This window comes from Rattus norvegicus, chromosome 4 (assembly GCF_036323735.1).
Source record: "Rattus norvegicus strain BN/NHsdMcwi chromosome 4, GRCr8, whole genome shotgun sequence".
NCBI lineage: Eukaryota > Metazoa > Chordata > Mammalia > Rodentia > Muridae > Rattus > Rattus norvegicus.
In genome coordinates this window covers 53,273,381-53,291,926 of record NC_086022.1, presented here as the reverse complement: position 1 = coordinate 53,291,926, position 18,546 = coordinate 53,273,381, and the positions used below count along the sequence as shown (strand labels likewise).

At 41.0% G+C, this 18,546-nt stretch overlaps 1 protein-coding gene across 11 annotated transcripts in view; it reads left to right on the top strand.

The window, feature by feature from the left end:
* The first annotated feature begins 16,674 nt into the window (after positions 1-16,674).
* The window catches only part of Cadps2 (calcium dependent secretion activator 2), a 529,199-nt gene continuing 527,327 nt past the window's right edge, over positions 16,675-18,546 (top strand). For 6 of the 11 annotated variants that reach the window (XM_039108614.2, XM_002729291.6, XM_063285979.1 and 3 more), the window contains exon 1: positions 16,677-17,394. In XM_039108614.2, the coding sequence (XP_038964542.1) occupies positions 17,047-17,394 (348 nt within the window). In that variant the 5' untranslated portion in view covers positions 16,677-17,046. Of the gene's footprint in view, positions 17,395-18,546 lie in introns of all 11 variants that reach the window. The other 5 variants (XM_039108612.2, XM_063285974.1, XM_063285978.1 and 2 more) reach the window with 4 other exon arrangements.

Below are 18,546 nucleotides of genomic sequence, written 5' to 3'. Positions count from 1 at the left end.
TTAAACCTGAGAATATCCCCCTTGAATCCCACCCCATTTCCTGTGCCTAGAGCATCATAATGAGGAACTTTCTCTAGACAACTCCGAAGAGGATGAAAGTCACATGCACCGTTTTAAAAACCAATCTGTAAGGGGCACAGGCCTTCCTGGAGCAGGTGACCCCCAGGCGAGAGAATTGTTGATTGTGTTTATTGCACTGGGTAGGGAGCTTGTTGTTATTCAACTACCTACCTGGCAGAAGAGACCAGAAAACATAGGCGTGAGTAAGTGTCCTGGTGCTATTGAGGGGAAATAATGAGCTCTTTTTCAGACTGCAAAACGAAGGGGATCCTTGGAAGTAGAGATAAAGGTCTCTACTTTAGGAGAAAGTTTTGGGTGTTGAATAAAGAGACTTAATCCAGGGCAAATCACTGTAAACTCTGTGCCTCCTTTAATCTCTCTGAGATTTCACTACAATACTGCCATCAAGATAAAAAAACACCTGAGATTCTCCAAAAATATATGGTGAAACCGCAAGTTTAACAAAAATATCCGTCTTGTTTCTTTGCCGCATCTTTAGTGACCAGTGCCCGAAGGTGCTTACTATCTGTCACCTTAGACTGAATGAACACCGTGTCCTCTGCTTGGAAATTTAAATGAGCACCAGGGGTGTTTTGAATGGTGGAAGTAATTCATTTCTGTTTTTGACAAAAAAACAAAACAAAACAAAAAAAAACAAAAACAAAAAAAAAACCAGACAAAATAATGAAGGAAATCACATCTTCTTTCTGCCGTAGACTTGCAGCCACGATCCAGAAGATGTTCGATTTATTTTCTTCCCCTACTATTTAATTAATGACACCCAAACAAGTGCTGTGCAAATCCCAAGATTATGTGAGCTCTGTTTGGTCCACTGAGTGTTTTCTTAGTTGGAAGCTTATTTGAATTTACCGTATTCTGTAGTTTGTACAAGGTAGTGTCTGGCCTGAGACCCCAGATCTGTAATTTTACACATTTGGGCGACTGACACAGAAAGGCTACAAGATCTAGCCCTGCATGGGCTACACAGTGAATCCAAAATCACTCTGGCCACCTTAGTGAGACCATGCCTCAAAATAATAAAATGTTAAAGCAGGGTCAGGGTTGCCCTTAAGGGCAGAGCACTCAGCCACTGGGTGTGAGTCTCTAGGTCCATCCCCAGCACTGTCAAACTCCTCCATCAATTTAAAAACATAAAACACAGATAGTTCAGAAGATAGTTACAGGAACCTCTAGACTGAAGGAACCCCTAGTCTGCGTGCAAGAACACTGCTCTCTGTTAGCTTCTGAGCCCTCTCCTTAGCCCCGACATGTTTCTTTTGAGGTGTCTGGAAGTCAGGCCAGGATTACAGTAAGACTTTGAGTTTGGATTATATGGACAGTTGGTTCCGTATATCAAATTGTGGCAAAATTCTAACTAGGGCTGTATTTAACTTGTTCTACCCTCTGTTAAAAATGAAATTGCCTTTATAATCTCAAAATATTCTGAGCCGGGCTCAGTGGCACATCTCTTTATTCCCAGCACTCAGAAGGCAGAAGCAAGCAGATCCCTGTGAGTTCAAGGGTAGCCTGGACTCATACTGAGTTCCAGGATGGGTATGGCTATAGAGAGAGACCCTGGCTCAAAAAACAAACAAACAAACAAACAAACAAACAAACAAACATAAGAATAAAATGAAATAGAAAAGAATAAAGTAAAATTCTGGGCTGAATTCCAAAGAAAAACTACGGTAGTATAGCTAAAGGCTTACTTCATTTGCAAATTTGCTTGTGAAAATACCAAACTAGAACATTTGAAAAGCATTGGTACAGCAATATTGAAGCCGCTAAAATGAAAAACAAACAATATATTCACTGAAAAAACGTCTTTGTAGTAAATGCCACATTTGAGAGGCTTATGAGGATTTTGAGTGAAATTCTTGCCTCAGCTGAAATCCTTCTGAGGCTCGTGATGATTGCCCATCATTGCCCCTCCAGCTAACGTGCATTAGCAATGCAGTTTAATCTAGCAGTGCTGCTAGGAGATTAAAACTGACAGATAAGGGGTTGGAGAAATAGCTTAGGAGTTAACAAGGGATGCATTTGCAGGATGCCCAGGTTCAATCCCAACACCTGCCTGGCAGCTCCCAACCATCTCTAACTGTAGCTCTGTGGAATCTGTGCCCTCTTCTGGCATCCAAGGACACCAGATATGCACATGCTATACATACATACATACATACATACATACATACATACATACATACATACAGGTGAAACACTCAATACACATAAAACTAAAATAAATTTAAAATAGTCAAAGACAAATAATAGCATTACAAAAAAAATCAATTTCAACCTGTTTCTGCATAGATGTTGACTAATGATGACTAATGATTTCTCAGATTTACATTTTGAATATCTATTTATTTGCCCAAAGATTTGATTTGTCTGTGTATTTATGGTTCTTGATTTGGAAAATCTATATGAACACACACACACAAACATGCACGCATGTACATGCACACAGGCACACACACACACACACACACACACACACACACACACACACACACACACACACACACACACCAAATTAACCAGCAAGATTGCAGTAAAACAATTCATACCCTGGAATCCTTCTTGTCAGGATCCAGGGGATTAGCAGTGTTTCACTCTCTTCACCAAAGTTTGTCTGATGCTGTGGTCCAGAGACTCCAGAAAAAAGGCACAGTCAAAGGAAAGAATTTACCAGCATCATAGGTTCTTTGTATTTACAAAGACAACAAAGCATGTATTGCTTAAAGTTTCATGGTATGAAGAAGATACCAAGATCAAAAAGTGTTATTTTTTTAAATTATATGCTAACGGTTTTTAATTAATTAATTAATTAATTTATTTATTTATAATGGGAACAGTTCAAGTTCAATGTTTCCCAGACTTGGAACACTGGGTGGCAATCTTAACTTTTTTTTCCCCTAACTCTTGCCTGCCTTGTGTCAGTTTTGAGTGTGTGCACGTGCGAGTGTGTAACATACGTGTTTCTGTGTGGGTGCAGGGTGTTCAAACGTAACACCCATTTATCCATTGATGTATTTAAATTATATGTCATCTTATTTCTTTCCAGTCATTTTTTCTGCTCTGCTTACCTTCACCCACTTTTGCTGTCTTAATTTGACTGTGCAACCCGAGTGGTTTTATTATAAAGTAAAAGAAGCATGAGGGATATTTAATATCCACCGCTGATATTAGAATACAGGGCAAAGCTTCACTAGGTGCACAGGGGCCCGCCCTGAATGTCTTTAGTTCCCAAATGCCCAGCTACTCATGCTGTCTTGGGATCTGAGAACAAATCTAGCTCCGCCTCATTCGGGGGCTTTCAACATTCTGCCTTCTACATAACCTCCACCCCCATGTGTGTGAGTGCGTGCGTGCGTGTGCGAGTGCGCATGCTCCTATGTATTATGCTTTTGTTGTTGAAATGATCATAACCATTACAGCATATGTCTAATCTTATTTCATCCAAAGTACCACCCACTCCGCCCCTGCTCCATAATTTTGAAGCAAATCCCAGACACTATGAAATTTACCTCCATAAATGTCTGTCAAGGGCCACTTCCTTTCTTCCTTTTTGTCAGACTGCATTACACCCAGAAATTTTTAACTTTACAACAGTCTTGGCATGTAGTGTGGCTTTGAATGTGTTTAGATATAACATATATTTTCTCCACCAAACTTTCTGTTTCGTGGGGTTGGGGGGAATCTGTTTTGCTCATTACCCTATTCTAGAGAGCTATTCCAGGAGGGTTTGGTTTTAACTGAGATACTCGGAAATAGCTACTGAATGAATTAAGCAAAGGAAATGTCTATAAAAACCGCCCAATGAGGGGCTGGGGATTTAGCTCAGTGGTAGAGCGCTTGCCTAGGAAGCGCAAGGCCCTGGGTTCGGTCCCCAGCTCCGAAAAAAAGAACAACAACAACAAAAAAAAAAACAAAACAAAACAAAAAAAACCGCCCAATGTCTCTTGTTGCTTTTTCACCGTTTTTTATGATCTTTTGTTTGGCATCGTATTTTCTGCAGCTAACTCTGTGCTTTGAGGCCTTTAATCTTATGGGCTGATCCCTCTCCTCTCCCTAAGTAATCATCTTCTATCTTCAAGTCTGAGGGACAGTTTTGCACTTTAAAAAATAAATGCAAAAGCAAACTTCATAAGTAAAGTTTCTCTTCTTTTAACTAGGTATAGTATGTATCTTGTCAAACGATTTACCTGCTGGGTACACAACATTGTCATTGAAAGTGGCCTTGGGAAAGTATTCTGGATGAAAATATTTATTCTATGTGCTAGTACAACCAACAACATTGCCAAGTGAATGGACAATGGGTCGCTAAAAGACTGGCAGATCATCTTAATAAAAATGGTTGACAATAAAATTACTTGACTCTAATTTTCTTCCTTCCTTTTTCTATTTATTTTCATTCGCTATTAAACCCAGCTGGGTTTTGTTTCTTAATTTCATTTTTTTCTATCAAATGAATATAATTTGTTATCTTATTACATAGACCTCAACACTATTTAAACATTTTATCTCTATTTAAATACTAAAATTTTATGTTAGCATTCAGAAAGACTAATTTGTAGGAAATGTTCCTTAGAATTATTTTATAATTTTTCAAAAAAGACAAGTATATTGCTGTCAGAAGAGCTTAACTAAATACAGAGCTTACTAACAATAGACATTCATTAAGTTTTCCTACTTTTAAATATCGTGTTGGACAGGATTCTTTGTATCTTATAATTTACCACACCTACAAACATCTATTCAGTTTCCCATAAAATTAGAGCACTACTTCATGCAAGAGATCTAATGCTGGTGTCCCCCAGGAAAGACAGAAATGAGAAAATAAATGGAAATCAGGCCCAGGAAGTTAAATATGCCTCACAACAGTATATACCTGATTTGAGATTTGCATATATTTATTGATGGAACTTGGCTCGTACTTTGAATATGTCTTTGTGGCTGTCATTGTGTGTCAGGACCCCTAATTCTTCCTTATGCGAACAACCTTCCCTTTGTCACCACTTGACAAAAGCTATTCATTCCTTTGAAATAAAACTATTTATCGGGGTTGGGGATTTAGCTCAGTGGTAGAGCGCTTGCCTGGCAAGCGCAAGGCCCTGGGTTCGGTCCCCAGCTCCGGAAAAAAGAAAAGAAAAAAAAAAAGAAAAGAAAACTATTTATCTTAAAGATATAGAAATAATAGCCATTTCCTGTATTCTACTTATTAAATCTGTTTCGGTAATTAAGTGGAAAATTAAACATAACTTGTGAAGGTACCACTCAATATCAGACCAATATCAGATGTGTTATATGCCCATCACAGAAGAAATTATTTTTACTATATACTGCGATTGACTGAGTTAATACTTAATAGACATTTCAACATTTGAAAGAAATCATTTGCATACAGTGTCATTTCTAATTCCCAACCAGACTGGGTATTTCAAAGGGCTTTGACAGACTACTACTGACCCTGGTAGAAACTAATGCTGTCTATAATTCAACCACTTCCCCTGTTTAATGAGGTATGTGCAAAGTGACTACAGTTCAGAAAATGCTAGTTGAAATGAGAATTCTGATTATTTTCGAATGTATTTTTGGCAGTTACGTCTGGAGCAAAGATACTTTAGTAATTATATGATATGTGAGAAATTGCTTTAAAAATTCTGATTATCTTTACATTGTCATCTAGACAGCCTAAGACTCTTATTAAGTGGGGGGGGGGGTGTAACCCAGGCTTTTAACCTCATTTGAAATAGATAGATTGCATTATTCAAGAACCCAGCCAAATTAAATTAAAGATACAGCACCCTCTTATGGATATTTCTGTGTTTGTAAGTTTTGGATATCCAAAATTCTTTTTGTGTTAGGGAACAGAGAAGGTTTAGTGCTGGCAGAAGTGCTGTGCTCGGAGCCTCCCAAACAGTACGGTCAGATGACACAGTGAGTGACGCATGTGCAGGGGCGTGTGCACATACACATATACACATGTCGCCGTGCTGCTCTAGTATGCACAAGCATAGACAGAAATTTAGCATTATTTTCCTTTGGAAAGTTAAGCACTATACCAATACCTGACATAAACAACCGTTATCACAATTCAGATTGGTGGATCTATGCAACTGTTGGTGCAGACCACTGCCAGCCTCAACAAGGCATTGAGACATTGCCGGCTGTCACCTTTCTAGAATGCTGTAAACATAGAGGATAAATGAAGAGTAGGGATGTTTCATAGCCAGGAAACACAGTTTCTAAAGAGTGCCGAGAAACTTAGATGTTAGCACCAAACTATTCAACTGTCTGCCAAAACTGTGGAACCACTAATAAAGTCTCCTTATACTTATCCAGCATTTAATTGCTTTCATAAATGATTTAAACCCATCAGTACCCGTTCAGATTTTAAACACAGACATTTAACAATAGGCCTTTCCTAATAGTCTTTCTTATTAGGTAAATGTAAATTATGTAACCAGTTTAAGGAGGTTATAGGGGAAAATGGTGAATAGAAGTCCCCAGTGAATTACAAAGGAATAGCTACTTCTATTTGGCTCATATCATTAATCTTCAGTTTACTCTAGTTACCAAATATGAACCTGAGGCATATTTACAAGTCTCATTAAAAACAAGGACCCAGATAGTTCTTAGCTTTGGGGTGTCTTGTAGTCCATGATACAAATTTTGACTTCTTTCCTTAGAAGACCCCATGGGTATAATTGAGTTAGTATGCAATGCTGGGATTTTTAGACTTCCTAAAGCTACCTAGAATGTAGTTTTAGATCGTACTTTTTGACATTTATTAATTTATTTGTTCATACTTCCGAGGAGGGAAAAAGCATTAACAATCCTCTTGTGATGAAAGACTGTCGCTTTGATACATATCGTGTCTCTCTCCTCTCTCCTTAGTCTTACGCCTTCTCCTTCTCAACCATAAACACATTCTTCTTCCCAGAAGCACATCATAACCATTCAGAGCCTCTCACATGAACTCACATATACATGTACACTCTTCTATTAACTTTTCAGTCATCGTCCCCACCGCTCAACCCACAAATAAGTCATGTAGAAGATGCCTTAAAATGGCTTTTAGAAGTTTATTTTATGTAGGCTATTTTATGTCACTTACGTAAATAAGTGAGATGTGTAAGTGTGATGTTGAACAATGTAGAAAAGAATGCCTTAATAGTACGGGCTCTAAAACCTTGTTAGAACTCATTTTCTATATACGTTGACTCTTTGCTCTAAATTTCTAATTTATGGTTCGAATATAAATGTTCCTGTTTTAGTTTCTTTTCTTCCCACTGTGATAACATAGTCTGACAAAGGTAGCCAAAGAAAAGAAGGGTTTTCTTTAGCTCATGGTTTGAAGCATGGTCCATCAGTGTGTGGAAATCACTGTAGTAGGAGTTTGAAGGATCTGGTTGCACTGAGTCTGCAGTTAGAAGAGAAAGATACATGGATCTATGCTAGTGCTTAGCTTGTTTTTATACAGAAACTCCTGAGTAGGAAGTGGTGATGCCCACAGTGGGCTGGTCTTCTCTCCTCAACGTAATACAGGTAACCCCCTGACAGAAGTGCCCAGAGGTCGACCTGATCTAGAAAATTCTTCATTGCTAGTCCCTTCCCTGGGGATTCTAGATTGTTTTCATGACATTTAGGATTAAACTTTGCAGTGTGTGAGTACTACTGTACTCAGATATTTTAGAAGTTCACACTAATAAAAATATTATTGAAAAGTTATAATCATATGTAAATACTTTTATTTTCATTGCCTTGGTGTCAGAAGGCCATTTTAAATTTAAATAAAAAGTTTAGTAAGTTTTAAACTTATAATAATAAAGTGTTCAAACATAGGTCATAAGCTAAATTATAGTTTTAAGTCTATAAAACAGAATTATTTTATGTAAATATTACTTTTATTTATCAGTACAGAACAGTCTTGCTAATTTAACACAATGATTTTTCAAAGGTCCAACTGAAAAAAAGTTCATGAAAACTTAGATATTTGAATACTTAAACTAGATAAGTAAATATTTTTAGATTCTGTATATCTAAGTATCACAGAGTCTACTAGATATATCTGTTTAGTGTTGTGTAATATCAACTAGACCCACTAATTCAGAAGGTTGGGCCCTGAAGTCCTACTGTCGCTGTCTCCAGAGTCTGGTGATTACAAATGTCCGAGGCTATTACACGCACGTGCAGGATTGAACTCGGATCGTCAGACTTGTACTTTGAGCTCTTTAGCGGCCGGGCCATTTCCTTATCCCTGGATTTTCAGTTCCGGGTTTTCAGCAGCCATTTTTAGAAGTGAGCAGAGAAAGCTGCCACTTAGCCAAAAGCCTGACAGCATTACTGTTATCCACGATAAAACTCAAAATTTCAAGTGAAAGTTACATTCTCATAAAACTTTATTTTCCACGGAGTTGGACACTTCTTAGGCGCTGTGGTGGTTTAAATGAGAAATGCCTCCCCTAGGCTTAGGTAGTCGAACAATTTAGTCCTCAGTTGATGGTACTATATGGGTAGGTGGTACAGCCTTGCTGGGTGAAGTACAATCTTAGGGGCAGGCTCAGAGATTTTATTACCTTGCCTCCTCCAGTTCACTGTCTCTCCTTTGTGTTTGTGGTTGAAGATGTGATTTCCCACTTGTCTGCTGTCGTTTCTCCCTGCCATTGGGTCTCTTCCTCTGCAACCATAAACCGAAAGAAAATCCAACTTTGGTAGTTCCTTTGGATCACAGTATTTTATCACAGCAACAGCAGAGTAACTAATAAACTAATACAAGAACGCAGTGTTAAGTCGTGTGTGTGTGTGTGTGTGTGTGTGTGTGTGTGTGTGTGTGTGTATGTGTGTACTAAACATGTATTGATATGGTTTGGTTGCATCTACCCTTAAAGACACTACTGTGTGCTGAGTTTGAGGTAATAGCGAAGAAGAATATTCATACCGTATTTGTTATTTTGTTGCTGCTCACTGTGATGAAACCCCTCCAGCAAGGCAGCTCTAAGGAGAGAGAGTTTATTTTGGTCGCTGGTTGCACAGGGATGAAATCCATGACGGCAGAGCAGAGACATGATAACATGTGAGAAGCCAAGGGGCAGGAACGGGAAGCGGAGAGCTTGCTTTTTGAAGTGTAAACTCGAAGGAAAGAGACATAGGCAAGAGAACACGGTGGGGGGGGGGGGAGAAGAAGGGTTGGAGGGGGGTGGTACAAGGCTTTGAAACCACCGAAGCCTGGCCTCAGAGACATGCTTCCTCCAACAAGAACAAAATCGAAAAGCTACTAAGTGCTAGCTTTAGACTAAGTATTTATGTGAAGTATATTTTAAGTCCATTTGAACCGAAGTAATGTATAATGTGTATTATGTAATAATGAAACCAACGTGAGAGTCCAGATAATTCTGTTAAGCCAGAAATTAAAGGACTCTACACTGTGTAAAATTATCCCACTTTTCCCCCACAAAACCTATTTCTCACAGTATTTTTGATAGGAATATTGAATGTATGTTACACAGAGGTTTGTGATGGTGATATTTTGAGTGGGAATGGCTCCCATAGGCTCACATGTTTGAATACTTGGGCCTAGGTTGGTGGAACTATTTGGGAAGGATTGGGGGGCATGACGTTGTTGGAGGAGGTGTGTCAGTACTTTGAGGTTATGAAAACCTACGCCATTCCTGGTTTACTCTGCCTCATGCTTGTAGATCAAGACGGGAGCTCTCAGTTGTTCCTGCTACCATGCCTTTGTGTCCCATTACGGCTCACCCTCTGAACTACAAGCCCCAAATTAAACATTTTCTTTTATATGTTGCCTTGCTCATGGTGTCTTATCACAGCAATAGAAAAGTAGCTTAAGACAGTTATTTTTAGGTGAATATCAGTTTCTGTTTTATTTTCTGATGTGAACAATATCGAAAATGAATTCAATATAAACAAGAATTGTTTTGTATCATTAATAACTTTCAGGAGTAAGAATGTATCCTGAAGCTGAGTCTGGTTACAAATGCTACAGAGAAGAGTAGATATATATTTAATAATAAAGCATCTTTATTTTCCCATTTGATGCCATTTTATGAGAATTTTTGGAGAACACTCTCCACTGTATTTATTTTCTTGAGAACTATTGTTGACATATTTTTTTATGATGGTAAGATTCTCATCTTACAAGTGGGACTAGTTTGAGTTCCTAGTCAATCAATTCAATTTTCTCTTTACAGTGTCCTATCATAGTGCTTAATATAAAACAAACACTCAATACATGCTATTGACTATCAGACAATGCATTTAACAACGAAGTCAATGTAAGTACAAAGGAACTATGAAGGCAGGAGGGAAAATAGATTCTGCCTCCTTACTGCTTTGTCCATTTTGGAGGATCCCTCCTGAACACTACCCATTGTCAGGAAAATCTCACACCGTCTGGGTCTTCTCACACTTAAAGCATTGAGTCTCGGAGGTTAATATCAGCTAGCCTGGAGACCATGATTATACACACATCTGTATCTTCGACTAATGTGATCTCTCCTCGGGACAGTTTGATCATCTCAACACAATGCGTTTGTACCTTTCTGTAATTCCTGTCTGTGCTTTATAGTCCAATTCTCTCTTGTTTGCTTCCCTCAGGTTTTTCACAGCATGTAAAAGGCAAACACCAACCAAACTGCACCCCATCGCTAGTGAATGCTTACAGGTGTGCCAGAAGCAAACCCATGCTAGCTTTTTGTTTTAAGTCAAACCGCCTTACAATAATTAGAACATTTTTAAAATCGTAATAAAAGCATCAAAACGAATATTGGTGAGTTGGTCTGGTTACTGCTTTGAGATGACCTAGCAATTCAGGAATGCAAAATCTGAGCTGTGCAAAACCCAAGAAATAAATGTATATCAATCCTTGTGGCTTTAGTTTTTTGTTTCTCTAGTTCTATGCCTGCACGTGGAGCCAATATAAAAGTGATCCTAATAGCTGTAAGAAAATAGAATTTATATATGGCCAAAAGTCTTTCAAGTACTTTCCATCTTGTTAATCTTTACAATGTCATTAGGAGTATGTGTGTGTGTGTGTGTGTGTGTGTGTGTGTGTGTGTGTGTGTGTGTACACATGTGTGTGTGCATGTGCTGCTCATTGCAGGTAATTTCTACATATTTTCAACGATTATCTGTAAGTTGTTGGGTCTCTGTTTCTTATAGAAGTCCAAGTCTAACTGAAGTGAAGAATTGAAGGTTGAAATAAATCTTTCATGAGGATTATAACCTTTATAAATGGTCATCTCAAAGTTTCAAAAATATTGATAATTTTTATTCTATGTATGTAAGTGTGTGCTTTTTATTAGTTGGGCTGAACTTTGGAAATTTTCTCATAAATATTACAAAACGGGTCTTCTATTCAACATGAGAAATATTGCTCTTTGCTGCAAAATGATTCTAATTCCAGTTACTTGACATAACATAATAAAACATCCACTTCCGAATTGCTTAAGAATATTTTGGAATTTTTTCTCTAACACAACAGATAATATAATTACAGATAACATAATCATTAGTTCTGTTCTCATATATGTTTCATAGGTATGTTCTTAGAGGCTAAATGTACTGTCTTCAGAATAGTGCATATTCTATTCAAGGAAAAAATGTTTTTTCATCTATGACTGAAAGAGTTAAGACTTTACCTTCAAGTCAAAAGCACCCATCAATTCAACACAGAACTGCCCATATACAGGCACCTGTTTAAATATCATTGCCAAAACACATTGTATGTTTTATTACCGCTCATCCATCTTTCCTTAGCATTCGAGGTGTTTCATTAAAAAGCTGTATGACTTCAATTTGATTTTATGCTCACCTTTACCAAAGTAAAAAATAAATCACTGAATAACCCCAAGTCTATTGCATGCATTTGTGAAGTGGTACAAACCAATCATAGTTTTACGCTGTGCATCATATAATCAATTATTCAGAGCATCAAATAGCATAACAGTGACCTAAAAAGGTAAGATGTTAAGGGGAATATGGCAAGAACTCAGCAATCAGTAAAAAAAAAAAAATAGAAAATTTTAATTAAAATTATTAGCATAAAATTTACTAATAATGAATCAACATTATTTTTGGGGTACCTTGTCTTCAAACTTCCCCTTGAGTAAAGAACAGCCAAGAAGGCTCCCATCTTCAGCCCTCATTTCATTCTGAAGTCAGTACTGCTGGACTTTATCACTCACAGTTGGGACTTCAACTACCATGCATTTGAGGATTTCTCTAGCTGGACTTAAAAAGTTTACATTTGTAACTATGTCTATGATTTTTCTGAACTGTAACCAAAGAGTTGATTGTTCTCCAATTTCCCGTGTCTTCTGAAAGTTTGTTTCAGTATCTCCTATTGATGTTACTCTATTCTGCGACCAGTATTCTGTTCTTGGTCCTTCTTTTCCTGAGGCGCCCTTAAGGAGTCCGTTGATTTCTCCATGACTTTCTTTTGCAAGTTCAATTAGTGCACATTCTTTTGTATATGACAATGGTTATCATGATGTTCTCTAACATATACATCATAACCTTTTATGTAACTCACTTCCCCTCACACTGGCCCTGTTTCTTTTCCCACATAGTTTTCAAGCAATTTTTGTTAGCACAGTCTGAAATCTACATGCTAGAGAAAATAAGTGCTATTTGATTTTTTTTGGAGGGGGGGTCTTGTGTTATTTTACTTAACGGGATGATCGTTCCCTTATCTTGTAAGCTCCCCTCCTCCTCCTTTGTGAAATTTGAGCACTCAGTGTCTCTCCCAGACTTTTTTAGTAATCTTCTCTTGGTGGCATGTTTCTGATATCAAGATCCCTAGATTACATGAGACTGATTCTTTTTTTTTTAAATAACCTATTTACCTATTTATTCATATAAACAAGATCTCGTGCAGCCCACGTTGGTTGGCTTCAAGCTCCCCATGTATCCATGTGTGATCTTGACCTTCTGTGCCTCCGTCTTCTGAGTGCTGGAGTTACAGTCACATTCCCTTATGCCTGACTCAATCCGGTACTAGAGAGCAAACCCCAGGCTTTATGTACGGTAGGCAAGTGTTTTTCACTGAAGCCCTTGCATGGCTTGGGTCTTGGAGTTGTGACAAGGGTTGAGAAGGAGTGAAGAAAACACAAACACAGAGACACAGAGAAATCCTTGGATCTGATTGACTGTCTCCTGGTGGAGGAGCTGTGGTTCTCTCTCAGTGTGTCTATTGCATCCCACTGAATGGGTGTTATTACATAGAGCTGAACAAGGAGGCAGGGTTTTAGGCCTACAGAAAGATCAGTGTGAAGGCAAGGACGGTTCTTCAGGCTATAAACATACTGGGATGGGTGGAGAAGCTGAAGTGAATGTATTTTTTGTATAAGCTATCGACACCTACATGTGGAAGATTCTGTCACTGCTCTGGACATCTCCCAGGGAAGGCTTTGCCATTAGAGGCATTAGAGTTCTCAACTTGACTCTGCCCACGTTAGCACCGCATAGGCATCCAGGCCTTCACCACGCATGACTTCCTCTGCTCTCCCTCTTTGTTATTTCTTAGATGTCTAGAATGGAGCAGGCATAGTCCAGGAGCGGTGTGTGCTGTAATGCTCAACACCAGACTGTACAGATGAGAAGAAGGAAGCTCACAACTATGCCCAGCAGAAACAAACGATTTAAATGATTTAGCCAGTTAGGGTAATTGACGTGTTGAAACTCATATATGTGTGTGTATATATATATATATATATATATATATATATATATATATTAATAATACTAGGAGGAAGCAATCTAAGATATGCTAACATTCAGGCCCTTATTATTGTGGCTCCAAACACTAAGAGCCTCTGCTCACAGTCTGTTCAGACGGCCAGGCATCAGGCTTGTCACCTGCCCAGAGTGGCACCATCAGGAGTTGGTTACCTGAGCTTTGTATCTTGTCAATTGTAATATTATAGCAGTTACACTGAAAACAAAACTAGGCACGTGCTCGCTCGCATCACCTACATATGTATCCATTTTTAAAATGACATATATATGTATATGTATATATATGTATATATATATATTATATTTTTACTCAAGTAGCCCAATTCAGCACCTTTCTCTAGAAACCAAGGGAATGCCTCCCAAGACAGACCCCAAGAACCAATGACAGTACAATGTCTCCACCCTACTTCTGTGGTTTCCTAAAGTAGCCAGCAAAGCACCAACATAGAACTCCTTTGCTGTCTTAGCTATTTTTCTATTGCTGGGAAGAGACACCATAACCAAGGCAACATATAGGAGAAAGAGTTTATTGGGGGCTCATAGTTCAGAGGGTGAGTCCATGACTATCATGGTGCAAAACATGGCTGCTTGCTGGCATGGCCCTGGAGCAGTAGCTTAGAGCTTACATCCCGATGCATAAGCAGGAGACACAGAGGGGTACATTGGGAAGCGGCCTTTGAAACCTCAATACCCATACTCAGTGACACACTTCTTCCAATAAGGCCAGATTTCCTAATTCTTCTCAAACAGTTCCACCAACTGGAGACCAAATATTCGGAGTGTATGGGACTAGGGAGGGAGGAGGGCATTCTCATTCAAGCCATCACAAAATCTAGCTTCAGATTTTACTTATACATCTTAAGAGATAACTGGCTATCGAGAGATTCTACCTTTTCCATATTTCATGAACTGGAATGTGCAGCCCCTCTCTCTGTGCCTTAGTTTGTTCTTTTACTCTTTTTCTTCCCTTTATGACTTATTTTTGAATATGTAAACTATGCCTTTTATTTTCATCTTCTTGGAGAAAATGCTTTTACATGCCCCCCCCCCCCCGTGGGATCTCCAAAGCTTAGGGATCGTTGGAGTTCTAATAATTTTTTCATAGGAAGAAACTAAGCATCAAATGGAGAGAAAATACTCAGCCACCACACCAAGTAGTAGTGGTAACTAATAAAACAGAAAGATACTTCGGAAAGAAAGCAAAGAAAGGAAGGACTGTATTAAAGGTACTCTTTACATACCAGTTTAGTCAACACTACATTTTAATATACTGATTTACAAGCAAGAGAAATTACAACAGAAAGGACTGGGACTAGAAATGAGAGCCTGTGTGGAGTCTTTAGCCCATTAGTTGCTGGCGCTGTAGTCTCAGGTTTCATATGTGCACTATAGAACTTAACAGCCAAGATAATGCATGTAGAGTTTACAGCAAAATCTGGTACAAAGGGTGATCACCAGAATAGTACCACCTACCTGTTTAAGGAGGTTACTTTGATAATGACATTGGATAAATATTCCCCCAGAGTTTTGCAAACTGACTAAGGTTAGGCCCTTAAGATTTCCATTTATTGTCTACCTTGTCCAAAAGTCTTCAAATACATCAATTTTAAGATATATATATATATATATATATGATACATATCATATATATGCACACACATATTCCTTAGCATTGACCATCAGCTAGTAGACATGAAATATTTTCTATTACTAAGGGACCAAATCAAGGATTAGCTAACGAAGAAGGCTCCCTAGGAGTAAACGTCCTCTTTTTTCTCTATGGAGAGACAACATTGGTAGATGCAGAAAGAAGTCTGTTTTTGTGTATGTAACTACCAAATGGCCTGGAAAAGTTAAAATTGCTGCTTGGCCCCAGGGACAGAGAAGCTCAGAGCTAGTGGCTGCTTAATATGTCCTGTGTTAATTCCCTTGAGAGCTGTAGTCTCCTGGCTGGAGTGGCTACTGCATATTGTTCCTTGTGTTGAATGCCTGCTTTGTGTTATTTGCCCTCCTGACTGAGCTCAGGACAGAAGTTACAGAATGGCAAAGGAAACTGCTAGGCAGTTCTGAAATGGAGAAATATGCGCAGATAATTCGGGACTTCAGGTGCAGCTATGAGACGCCCACTTGAGGCCAGGAAAGAAAGCGGCTTCATGTTGTGTGCCCTCGCTTGTGCCTCAGCTTTTAGCTAACAAAGCTGGACAGTCGGCCGACTCTTGGCTGTTTGTTGAATGTCTGTCTACCCAACACAACCAGTTTGGTTCCAGTCAGTTCTATCTCAACCTAGGAAAAAAAATTGGACTGTGTTTGTTCTGAATCAGCGTTTCATTTTGTAAATATAAACTCTAATATGCTCACGAGTTTTCAGAAAACAACAGAAATATATACCAGTTTAAAAGACCCCCCCAATTCCCCCGCGCGTCAACTTTTCTTTTAATGCACGTGCTGTGCGGATTACAAATTGGACTTCTTGGAGAGTGTCCCACTGCATCGAAGAAAGGAGAGCGACTTTTTCAAGTCTCCTCCTAGAAAGAATCCTTTCAGGTGAAAGCAGACTGGTCCCACTTTTCAGCACTCAGGTTTCACAAATCCGGCCCCAGCACTGTCCGGAGCTCTTCCCTTCCCTGCTTACTTGGGGAACTGCGTCCCCCGCCCCCTATCCCACCGCCACCCCTACAGGAAGCCTGCGGGACCACTAGGTGCTTGGTTGTTCAGGGTCGTCTGGGCTCCGCACCTCCCGCCCTCTGCAAACTGCGCGCTCCGGGGCACCCGGCACACCCGCCGCCCGGTCCAGGCGGTGGCGGGCGCGGCGCGCGCGCACGCACACTCCGCGTCCCCGCGTCTGCTCCTGGATATTCCGTTCCACGTGTTGCTCTGGAGGCGCCACAGGTTCCTCACCTGCGCGGGCGGCGGGGGTCGGCGGCGGGGCTGGGCGCGCGCGCGGGCTAGCAGCCCGAGGCTGGGCGCGCGGTCCCCGGGCGCCCCGAGCGCCCCCGCGCTAACTCCGCCTCTCGCCTCCCGCCGCTCCGCTCGCCCGCCCCGCGTCCTGTCCGCGGCAAACATTCGGGCGCCGAACTCGACGTGTCCGGAAAGCCCGGGCCACTTTCCCTTTCGTTCTGCGGCCGCCGCGCACCGACCTAAGCTCCCGCGGACCCGCGGGGACAGCGTCGCTCGGCGAGGAGCCCCGGGGATCGCGGGCCGAGTCCAGGCACCCCAGCCAGCACTATGCTCGACCCGTCTTCCAGCGAGGAGGAGTCGGACGAGGGGCTGGAGGAGGAGAGCCGCGAGGTACTGGTGGCTCCGGGCGGCTCCCAGCGAGCGCCGCCGGCCACGGCTCGGGAAGGGCGGCGGGACGCACCGGGACGCTCCGGTGGTGGCGGTGGCGGCGGAGCGGCCAGACCCGTGAGCCCGAGCCCCTCGGTGCTCAGCGAGGGACGAGATGAACCCGAGCGGCAGCTGGACGAGGAGCAGGAGCGGCGCATCCGCCTGCAGCTGTACGTCTTCGTGGTGAGGTGCATCGCGTACCCATTCAACGCCAAGCAGCCCACCGACATGGCCCGGAGGCAGCAGAAGGTGAGTGGCGGCGGGACTGGGAGCCTCCTGCGGCCACTTATCCCCACCCTCCCGTCCCCGGAGGCTTTCTCCTGGGAGAGCTCAGGGGCACCTGCTGCCGTTCTTCCGAGAAGGGTTGGACACTATTTTAGTCAGTCTTTGAGGGGTCTGGGACAGGTTGGAGCGCTTAGGTCTTTAACCCCAGCCGGAGCAAGCAAGAGCTGGCCCGAGCTGGCAGGAGCTGGCAGCTGCACCTCACCATCCCCAAGACATGGATGGACCCATCAGCTGATCCCACCTTGCAGGTCCTGCAGTAATCGCAACTGGGCAGATTAGGATAGGACAGGGCAGAATGCAACTCCTAACAACTTTAATTTGGGCTGCTATGGGATGTATGGAACTGGGCTTGGTCCTTACAACAGACTGAGCAGGTAGCTAGCTGAAGCAGGTAGAGCATCGGTACTTTCCTGTTACAGGGAAATCTCCACTAGGGCAAAGGACTAGACATTTTCTTTGGTGAATTAATAGCAAAGTTACATTGCTAAGTTTCCTATGTTGCCAAACAGTCGGGGGCATGGCGTTCAAACACGGAGGAAGCTACGCATCCAGAGAGGCTATGAGTAATTCCAGGCTGTGGCAGGCTTAATGAAGTCCACTGTTAATGACAGATGAAGGACTAGCAAAATGCTTTGCTTGTGGCTCCATCCACAAAGATTTACGGAAGTTCTGTCAGATAAAAAATGTCTACCATTGTTGTTTTAAAACAGGACCCCAGAAGTCTGATGTTCTGTACCATACACAAAAGGAACAACTTAAATCACCTTAATTGGATAAATGTGTAAAATGGAAACTGTCTGGGAAACCTTTTAGTGGAATACTGAACCCGAAATGCTCTGAAGAAATCTGTAACAGTCCCCTCCGCTTGTGGCACGGTTGGGGCTTGCCCAAAGCATACATACGCATACAGTCCTCCATCACTGTCCTGATATAGTAACTTCTGCATGTGAGACCTCATTTAGAAATGTGGCAACCTTTTGAATTGACTTTGAAAATAAAACTGTAGACGAGAGGAAGCAGTTTCTCACGTGCCTCCTACCCAAACCCTCCTATCCATATTTGTTCAATAATCGCTAAAAAAAAAAACAAAAACAAAAAAAAACATAATTCTTACAT